The 9,795-nt window shown below is 44.7% G+C and overlaps 5 protein-coding genes across 5 annotated transcripts; 3 read left to right on the forward strand and 2 right to left on the reverse strand.

Moving 5' to 3' along the window:
- Positions 1–182: 182 nt before the first annotated feature.
- On the forward strand, positions 183–2,138 carry GLAREA_10864 (heterokaryon incompatibility protein; the record flags this gene model as incomplete). The annotated part of the gene is made up of 1 exon (XM_008079964.1): positions 183–2,138. One exon carries the CDS (start codon positions 183–185, stop codon positions 2,136–2,138), a length of 1,956 nt encoding a protein of 651 aa, XP_008078155.1.
- Positions 2,139–2,401: 263 nt separating this feature from the next.
- On the reverse strand, positions 2,402–3,615 carry GLAREA_10865 (uncharacterized protein; the record flags this gene model as incomplete). Its single annotated transcript, XM_008079965.1, has 4 exons — positions 2,402–2,563; positions 2,639–2,919; positions 2,973–3,415; positions 3,464–3,615. 4 exons carry the CDS (start codon positions 3,613–3,615, stop codon positions 2,402–2,404), a joined length of 1,038 nt encoding a protein of 345 aa, XP_008078156.1.
- A 1,377-nt stretch (positions 3,616–4,992) lies between these two features.
- Positions 4,993–5,791, forward strand: GLAREA_10866 (Acyl-CoA N-acyltransferases (Nat); the record flags this gene model as incomplete). The annotated part of the gene is made up of 2 exons (XM_008079966.1): positions 4,993–5,398; positions 5,457–5,791. 2 exons carry the CDS (start codon positions 4,993–4,995, stop codon positions 5,789–5,791), a joined length of 741 nt encoding a protein of 246 aa, XP_008078157.1.
- Positions 5,792–6,366: 575 nt separating this feature from the next.
- On the reverse strand, positions 6,367–7,407 carry GLAREA_10867 (uncharacterized protein; the record flags this gene model as incomplete). Its single annotated transcript, XM_008079967.1, has 4 exons — positions 6,367–6,654; positions 6,707–7,211; positions 7,274–7,302; positions 7,366–7,407. The coding sequence occupies 4 exons, from the start codon at positions 7,405–7,407 to the stop codon at positions 6,367–6,369; spliced, it is 864 nt and encodes a 287-aa protein (XP_008078158.1).
- A 580-nt stretch (positions 7,408–7,987) lies between these two features.
- On the forward strand, positions 7,988–8,648 carry GLAREA_10868 (PX; the record flags this gene model as incomplete). Its single annotated transcript, XM_008079968.1, has 3 exons — positions 7,988–8,065; positions 8,178–8,499; positions 8,620–8,648. The coding sequence occupies 3 exons, from the start codon at positions 7,988–7,990 to the stop codon at positions 8,646–8,648; spliced, it is 429 nt and encodes a 142-aa protein (XP_008078159.1).
- Between the last annotated feature and the right edge of the window lie 1,147 nt (positions 8,649–9,795).

A 9,795-nucleotide genomic window follows, 5' to 3' on the forward strand; every position in this document is an offset into this window, starting at 1 on the left:
GACCGCCTTGTGTGAAAGTGACTCTGGCTTCTTTTGTCCACGTGCAGCAGCCTCGATGCCGGCGTCACATGAAAGCTCAGCCGCACGTCAACACAACTACCTCAGCTTGATACCTCAATATGAACATCTTTACAAGCACAAACTTTCAGCTTGGTCGTCTCTGATCAAACGCATCTCTAAATATGAGCATATATCACACTCCAATCAACGCGGCAAAAGAGATACGGCTCTTACGACTTCTGCCTCGAGCTTCTGCTCCAGAAACGGCTGATGAAATTGAAGGCCAAGTACCCATATATTGCGAGCTCTATCCTATCACGGTCGATGCCAGCAAAAATGGATACGAGGCACTATCGTATCAGTGGGGGTCATGGGATAATGCTTTGTCTATATATGTAAATGGGATACAGAAAGCTGTAACGCAAAACCTCCATTTCGCTTTACAAAGTTTCCGGGAAGAGAACAGCGAGGTTATACTCTGGGTAGATGCGATATGCATCAATCAAGAGGATGATGACGAGAAGGGTATGCAAGTAAACATGATGACAGACATATATGCCAATGCTCGATATACGAGAGTTTTCCTCGGACCTCCTGACACCACAAGCGACGAAACTATGGTTGATATTTCACATGTAGGGAGAGCAGTTATTGATCGTGGGATTTATGAACTTTTAATTAGGATGGCTGTACTCGGTGACGGAGATCAGCTCTTCGTACAACTTGAGCATGAAGCCGCACAGCTCGTCGAGGATATGCTAGAAAACCCTCTCATCCAAATTGACCAGTTAACGAGCCTCTTTAAAAGGATATCTGAAATTCTCTCGCGCGAATACTGGAGTCGTCTTTGGATACTGCAGGAGATAGTGGTGTCTCAGAACGTCGAACTATATTGCGGCAGGCTGAAAATCGAATATGCCGTTCTCCATGCCGCCGTGCTCTACACTATTTATATGAAAACGTTTCTTTCAAAGCGACTTAAAGAGCAATTGATGGAAATGTTGGATTCAGGGGACATTAGCTCCTCGCAGTTTTGCGAGTTAGAAGCACAATTTGATGCCATTAACTCCACTGTTATATCGCTCCCCGCAAATTTAGTTTTGGGCATACGACATCAATATCATGTCACTCTTCAAGGAGGTGGCAACCCCAAAGTTGACCTCATACGGCTTCTTGCCAAAATCAGAGTTGGCATATCAGTCACGGTTGACAAGGACAGAATTTATGCACTTCTTGGAATGGCGGCCGACAGGGAGATTCTGGGAATCAATCCAGATTACGCAGACACTACTTCATGTACTTCCGTCTACTCTAACGCGGCCAAAGCCATGATTCAGTCTGGCCACACCGATGTTCTCGCCTTTTCTCAGTGGACGAAGGAGGATCATACAGTGCCGTCATGGGTACCTGATTGGCGAGAAGAAGTGAAGCAGCCATTTGGACAATATCATTGGAATTCGCCATATTCAGCGTCAGGAACTAGAACGTTTGTGCCAAATATGGAACAGGACGTCTCGTCATCCTTCTTGAAGGTCAACGGATTCATTGTCGATTTCATCGAATCTTTGAAACCTCAATGTAACGACGGAGCATGGCTAAGCATGAGCCAACGTCGCGAAGCCTGTGCATATATCCAAGATATATATACTCTTTGTCAAACATCCAACAATAAATTCGAGGAATCAGGTGAAGAAATCTATGCAGATAATTACCTGCGATCAAGAGCGCCCCAGTGTGTTCCTGTAGCAGATCTATGCTGTATTCAATTCACTAGAAAAGCCACATTTGATGAGTGTCGTCTTGGCCACGAAGAAGTAATTGAAGATTTTATACAGCGTACCAGCCACGGGCTAAGCGCCGGGCTCCCCATCACAAACACTCTCAGAAGTTACTACAACGTGATGGCACAACAAGTCGAGCGCAAGCCATTTATAACTTGCAAAGGGTTTGTTGGACTTGCTCCCAAACACGCAGAAGCAGGCGATATTGTTGTTGTATTTTCTGGCGCAAAGTTTCCTTATGTGATTAGGAAATGTGACGACGAGAAATACGTCTTAATTGGTGAGGCTTTCGTTCATGGTGTTATGTACGGGGAGTGGATTGAGGGTCGGGAGATGAAAGAATTCGTGTTAAAGTAGCACGACGACGGGCTTGGGATGGAGAACGGTATGAGACACGAAACTGGGCTAACATTTTCTGGTACTTTATCACTCTAGTGATCTCTCATCTTATACTTTGTAGTAAAGCATCACATTGACTAGTCTCTCGTTAAATACATGAGCTTCTTAAATGAGAAGTATATCAACTCGACTCAAATCCCTCGATCATCGAGATATGGTACCAAGCAGCACCGTCACATTATCTCCCTAAAACCACGGTACATAACCCAGTCCTCTCAATCTTAGGCACCTTGAGAATCTCCACTGACAGTAACCTCCTCCTTCAACCACCACAGGAAACAATTGTAGACGTCGGAGAGACCGGAATCATTCACAGGAAATCTATCCATGGGGATTCGTTTCTTGTCATATTGCTTGAACATTTCCGTGACCTCTTTGTACCACTACATTTCCCAAATCAGTACTTTACAGAGATGTGACAAGAAGCAGAAGATTCAAAAGCACGAATCATGACTCACATGTATTGGAAATGGTAACTCTCTTGATGGATAATGCTTTGAATCTGCGATTTCTCTATTACTCCAGTCTTCGGTAACCATTGCTCTGGGCCATAGACCGTCACTAGTCCACCATGCCAAAGATAAGTAGGTGCCTCTGAAATATACCAGCGATTCTGTTTCTATCTTCGCGAAGATATCGGGATCTAGCACGACTTCTAAACCCAGCGACTTGAGGTATTCCGTTTCCAAAGCCGAGTAAGACGGGTCTTGAATTACGCAGGGTAATGGCTTTCCCTCATCTTCAAAGTCATTAGCACAAATGAGTCAAGCAGGAAGTGGAACGCAACATCACCTCCAAGGATTTCCGCTATAGTGAGGGATCTCGCTAAGTCCCGGGCTGAGCAAGAGCTCATCCAGGTGTCAGTAGCAGGATCCTCTACCACATTGTTATGAAGGCTTCCACATCCCATCGCCACCACATTTCGAATGCTAGAATTGGTTCGACATTTCAAATCCTGGATGAGATCTACGAACTTGCGATACTCTTCGGTAATTTTCCATGCGGCTTCTTGTCTGCGGAACTCGTCGTCGATCTCTTGCATTGTCTTGCGGAAGTAGCCCAAGCAAAATGTGCCCACTCGTTCCACAGTGTTTTTGGAAGTCCCTTTACCATTAAATTTAACGTCCTCAGTTTGCTGGTCTCTTTCTCTCTTTGCTTCCAAAACGATCCCCTTGTTACCAATGCTTTCGTGAGACGCCTCCTCATGAAGTGGAGAACGGCGAAGGGCCTTCACTCTAACGCAATGTTAGGCCACGTTGCGCTAGGGGGCGAAGAGAACTCACTCATTATAGTCATATCCGCGATTCTGTGCTCGGGAATATTGATTCTGTTCTCGATCATAGTATGCGAAACTGATCTGAGGCGTTTTCCTCACAACTAAATCTCCATTCATAACAATCTCCCCTTCGGTGTCGAACCTTACGAAAAGCCCCATGGTGGTAGGCTTTCAACTTTCAGGTCTGTAGCTTCTGTCTGAACGTTGCGCTTTTGGGGGGTTGACAAAAAATAAAATAAATACACAAAGTTCAGTGTCCTAGTCATCACAGTCCTGTTCTCAATCAGTTGAGGATCGCTGGAACAGCTGTGATTATTGCCCTGAAATTTATTCACCAATTTAAAACTTTATTCGGTTGATTCACTGTAGATCAAAACAAATAGATTTGGCTGATCACGCGGCGCACCATGGAAGTAGCGTATAGCATTCTAGACTTTACTATTTCTTCCTTAATTCACTCATTTACAATTTTCAAATTTCAACAGCATGACTTGACCAGACCGTACTGTGGAAGGTAAGATTAATTGAACCGACATAGTGGATATGGTGTATTCAATCGGTTTGTTGGTACATGCGGCGAGGTAGACGAAAGTCTCACAATATTGATTCATGCAGTTGGTAGTGGATCAGTCAACACAATCAGAAAACATACGTACTTCAATTCCGAAGGAGCTGTAGTATTTGACTCACCGATAGTGGTACTCACCAAATCCTTATAGCTGATATTACATAATATTAAGCAATAAAAAGAACACTGGAACTTCTTTAGGGCCTGGTCTTACGTTTTTGTATGTATTACATTATATACAAGTAGATTTAAATGTCTAAGGAGCAAAGAACACTGGTTGTGTCATGATCATACTGCCAGAAAAATTACTTATAGACAGAGATAGAGTCTTGTATATTTCACTTATTCGTTCCTCGCCGTTTTTGAACAACATTGGGAATTGGCCAACTTGTACATACTAGTGTAAACCACGGCAGATCTCATTTTCATGAGTTTAAATTGCTGTCGAATATACCTAGATGCATAGGGATGTCAAAGATACACGCATAGTCGTGTTTATGTGACCGTAGTGATACCATTATTTGCTGAGCGCAAGTAAGTGTTGCTACAAAGCCTGATTCGAGGTTCTTTGAGGCAATATCCTTGAATCCAACAAGTAAATAATCGCCGGCTCACCCAGTCATGTATTGCTTACTGCCACACTAACAAGGTATCGGGGCAACAGAAGTGGGGTGGTTTAAATCTACAAACATTAAGCGAGTTGGTTGACATCAATTAGCCTACAACGGCTCCTTCGCCGTTGTAATGCATAGTTGACCTCTGAAAGAACTTTAGATCGATGTCCCCAAGTCTCAAGAAACACAAAAAGACGAAATTCTGACCGTTGAGCAGCTTCAATATATTCGTCGTAGCCCATCTATCCATTGATACATATTCTGAGCCCACTACAGCACTTGCTCAATACGAAAACCCAGCTCACGCTGCACGTAATACCACAACTTCTGTACTTGAGCGCTTCATCCTTCAAGATGCCCTTTAAGGTCTCAGAAGTGAAAACGGACTTCGAATTCACGGAACTCATCGCCTGTGAGTGGGAATCCTACGAAAACCCACACCAGACTTTCTTCCGCTTATTTTGCCCCATTCGCGGAACAGGGCCAAATGCTCGTCAAGAGTCTCTAGAAGAATGTACTCAACGACAACTGGAATGGCATCGTAGCGATCCTAGTAGTTACTGGCAAAAAGTTACGGACACTGCGACTGGGGAGATTGTCGCTGGTGCACTTTGGAAGTTGTACTCGGAAAACCCCTTCGAGAAGGAGGATCATGAGGAAGCTTATTGGTATCCTGAGGGTGGACAGAGGGAGTACGTTAATGGAGCTTTGGAAATTTTTGGGCGGCCGAGAGCTACCATGGGTCGGAGACCACATGTTTGTAAGTGTTCCTCTCATGCTCTGAAACCTGCATCTAACCACGAGATCTCTATTCAAAGATCTCAACATCATCTTCACACGAAGCGACTACCGGCGCCAAGGAGCAGGCGATCTGATAATGAACTGGGGAATCACCAAAGCCCAGGAAATGGGTGTAGAAATGTGGCTTGATGCTACTCCTTACGGAGTGCCTCTCTACAAAAAATACGGCTTTGTGACAGTTATTGAGAATCCTCTTAATCCCAAGAAAGATGATCCAGATGATGAATGGAAGCAACTTGATCAGGAGCTCGGTCCGCTGAGTATGACCGTGATGTGGAGACCTGCTAGTGGCTTGTACGAAGAAGGCAAGACTGTGTTTCCGTGGAATGGGTCTACAGGTTTGAGTCGATAGTGGTATGGATGTTGTAATGTTATTGACATGAAAGGCGTGTGGACCATTAAGAGGGGGGTTTTGTGTTTTCCCAATTAGTGGAATCACACTTAGTAGAGGAATACTTAAGCGAGCTACCCCTTTGCAGAATGATAAAAGGGCAAGAGATTCAAGTTTGCTCTGAATTTTCTTTCGACTTAGAAGCGTGTACCTTTACTGAGGCTGCGGGATAGAGGCAAGAAAATAAGATCTAGAGTTAATTCTGTGATTTATGTTCAAGTGGATTAGGGAAAGAAACTTTTCGGTTACTTGGTTGGAGACGTTCTTGCAAAATTCAACTAAACTTCTTGAAAGAGTATGCGGTATTTGGCCAAATTGTAGAAACATGCGTCCAAATCCACCAGCATTATTGGACATAAACCCGTGAAGTTTATGACCAGAAAAATACATGTATTATATGAAAGTATTAAGCCATGGAAAAGCTTCGTGTGTCGAAAAGTGAAACCCATTAAAACGCTATCAGAATCATGGGAACCGCTAAATAATTCCAGTCAATATACCTTGTTTATCGCATAACAGCCTTACTCATCGAAGCTTTATGAATTTCGTTCTTGTCCTTCCTCATCTCGCCACTCGTTGTGTCCTTCAAGCAGTGCTGATGGCTGCACCCTTGGCGCTACACTTTCAGTCCGGTTGACATCCGCAGACTCCTCTGGATTATCTCTGTAGGGCTCTGTGCTAGCACTTTCCTCGATAAGTCGCCTCATAGTTGCTCTACTATCTTCCTCATCGTCATCAGAACGGTTTGTAATTCGTTTGAAAGCTCGGCTTGTCCTAGCGTGACTCATTGTAGGGTTGGTGAGGAGGAAGACCACGGACATAACCTTGCATTTCCCTATTAGCTGTGATTAAAAAGACAATGCCTCAGAAACCCACCTTTACCACAAATACTAGAATGGCAACCATAAGAAGTAAGCCAGCTTGTGTCTGCTCACTCTTTCTTAGCGGCCCAAGGCAGCTACCTGTCCGTTCGAAAAGGTTTGCACACTGAGAAGCAGCTTGGTGCCCAAATGGATATGCACGATCTTTGATAGTCCTCAAACCACAACAGTCAAATGTGTCCTGGATCCTCTTGACAGCACGACCATTATTAGCGACGTAAAGCCTCGCCCACATATCATCCAAGCCGCATAGTAAAGATGTTGGAGGGACGATATAGGTCAGAGCAAGGGTCCCAACCACAGTTTCGTAGAACAATTGGAAGCCAAGAACCGCAACCAAAGGAAGGGTAAGCTGGAACGGCTCCGTTTTCGATGCTCGCTGAATCAAACCGTATATACCTTGCATGGAAATGCCAGTGATGATGGGTAGGACGACAGTGAAAAGGGCAAGTGCATCAGGAATAGGAAGGCCAAGATATCGTATTTGCGAGTAGGCATAACTGGATCAGACAGCATTAGCAACACGCTTCGTATGCTGCCCATGTGTCGCGACGGTACCTACCCGGCAACTGCTGTCAATAGAACTAATACCTACGACTGTTAGTGATGCTGAGATCAATCAAGGCCTCGAAGCCGCGAAACCATGATGCTCACGAGCGGTCCCCCAATAAGGAAGAATCTAGCAAGGCCCGTCATCTTCAAGGCTGAGGTGTAAGTTCAGATAGCAAAACAAAGGGAAGGAAATTGATGCCCGATATAATTTGCAGTATGAAAACCGAACTGCTTTGCTTTGAAGGCTAAAACAGATAGACTCTCCGGAGTTTTTTGAATATGAAAAAGAAATGAAGCAAATGAGGAGATCAAGGTGGTTGACGCGCCTAGATACTGTACCACATCACATGCGGGCAGCCTGATAAAGAGCCTTGGTGATCGTCGTCATGCAAACATAAACAACATAAGTGGTGGATAAGTGGTGGCATCAGGAGGGGAACCTTGTTTTGAATCGAGAAGGTTGCGAGGAATATCACGTGATACCCCTGCTGGTTGCCCCGCGATTTGTGGTTGGGCAAGGCTAAGGGGAGCTGATTCATAGTCCAACTCACATCGATTTTGAACCACCATACTCACGAAACAACTATTGCATCACACGACCTTCCTGCGCACCCGCGACGCTACGAAAACTTCGATCGTCAGACTCAGAGATAAAACAACTTCAGCGCAACGATTGAGCTACGATCCTGAAGCATTCTGGGTAGTTGACAGAAGAACCGCCATCATGCAGGCTATGCCAGATTCGCGCCAGCAGAGTTTCGAGGAGATTTACGGCCCTCCAGAGAACTTCTTGGAGATAGAGGTGAGTCTGAGAATGTCCGACGCTGGAGCGATTGCGCTCAATCGCAGCAAAACCTCTCCAAATCATTCCACTTGCTAAAGCTATGCCCACTCTTACTAACCCTCTTGTTCAGGTACGAAATCCAAAAACCCACGGAATGGGTCGCAACATGTACACAGACTACGAGATCGTATGCCGAACCAATATCCCCGCCTTCAAATTGCGACATAGCAGTGTACGCAGACGTTATTCGGACTTTGAATACTTTCGCGATATCTTGGAGCGCGAATCTGCGAGAGTTACGATCCCACCTCTACCTGGAAAGGTCTTTACCAATAGGTTCAGTGATGATGTGATTGAACACAGACGAGAGGGGCTACAGAGATTCTTGCAGATTGTGGTCGGACATCCTCTGTTGCAGACGGGTAGTAAGGTGTTGGCGGGGTTTGTGCAAGGTCAGTTGAGCATATTTTTGCTTTTTCTTATGACATGGAAATTTTCAGGCCAGGAAATCTTACATCTGAAAAAGCCTACATTCGCGAAGTTATATGAGCTAAGCTAACATTGACCATCAGATCCAAGTTGGGATCGTAATGCTTGGTGAAGTTTAAGGAGCGGATACACCGATAGTACGGGGAAACGTAGAGCGCGAAAGCTTCAAAAGCCACGACCGAGTACGATGTTAATAAACCAAAATCACGCCCTTTCCTTCCTGCACAAATCCCATACGATTTAGGTACCATGGCGTGTAGCTGGGGGAGAAAGGGATTCATTTTCATACTTGTGGTAACCAGGGAGCTATTGGGTTGTATTCACCGGCGTTGATGGTTGATCGGGTGTCTAGTACTTCGTTTCAGTTCGTTTGCTTTGGGTGGTCTTTGTCTGGAGCCAAATTTGCGAAATCCGTCTCGACTCTAGTAACACTTCGTTGGGGACATTAGGAAAGATGCGAGGATGGGTAGCGGCTTCGCGCTGAGCACTAGGCTGAAATCAACCCTTCTATCCAAAATCCTCATAGGTTTCACCTCATCTTTCCTTGACCAGATCAGCATCCACAATGGTTCTGTTCGAAGTGTTCAGCTGCAAACGAGAACGTCCTACAAACATTTCGAGTCAAACCAAAGTTCTTCTAGCCTTTCACACACACTCAATTCCACCTCCATTGTTTACTTTCCAGATCTTACTGTTTATAGATTTCTTTTACCCCCTTTCGCCTCGCTTATTTGGCCTGCATGGTAAGCTCCTAGGTTTTTACACTTTCCATCTCTGAATCTGAAGCTCAGGAAGTAGGATTGATGAATCACCTTTCTGGACTGTGAATAGAGAATAGGATAGAATCTTGAAGATTACTTCTTTCTAGATACTAGGTACTAGATATGCTTTGAAGCTTCGACTTTGTGAATACGCATTCTAATCATTATAGCGAGGCAAATGTCTTATGAGCATACCCACTATGTAACCCACACATCTTCCTGCTCTGCGGCTGTTCAAAAGGCCATCTGTTACACTAGGTTCGTCATGCGATACCATCTGACTTCATCTCATTATAAATCATGTCGTACAATCCAATATACAAGATTCCGCACGTCGTGATGAGGGGATCCATCGACCCAAACAAGTTAGCCAGCTCAAATAAATAAGTCAACCCGCATACGAGCCATTGACCAATGACCAACCCCAAAACTCCTAACGTACAAAATAAAGTGATAACTCTCGTGCTATACCTAAAATCATGTCACTAAGAATACGTG

This window comes from Glarea lozoyensis (genome assembly GCF_000409485.1).
Source record: "Glarea lozoyensis ATCC 20868 chromosome Unknown GLAREA12, whole genome shotgun sequence".
Lineage (NCBI taxonomy): Eukaryota > Fungi > Ascomycota > Leotiomycetes > Helotiales > Helotiaceae > Glarea > Glarea lozoyensis.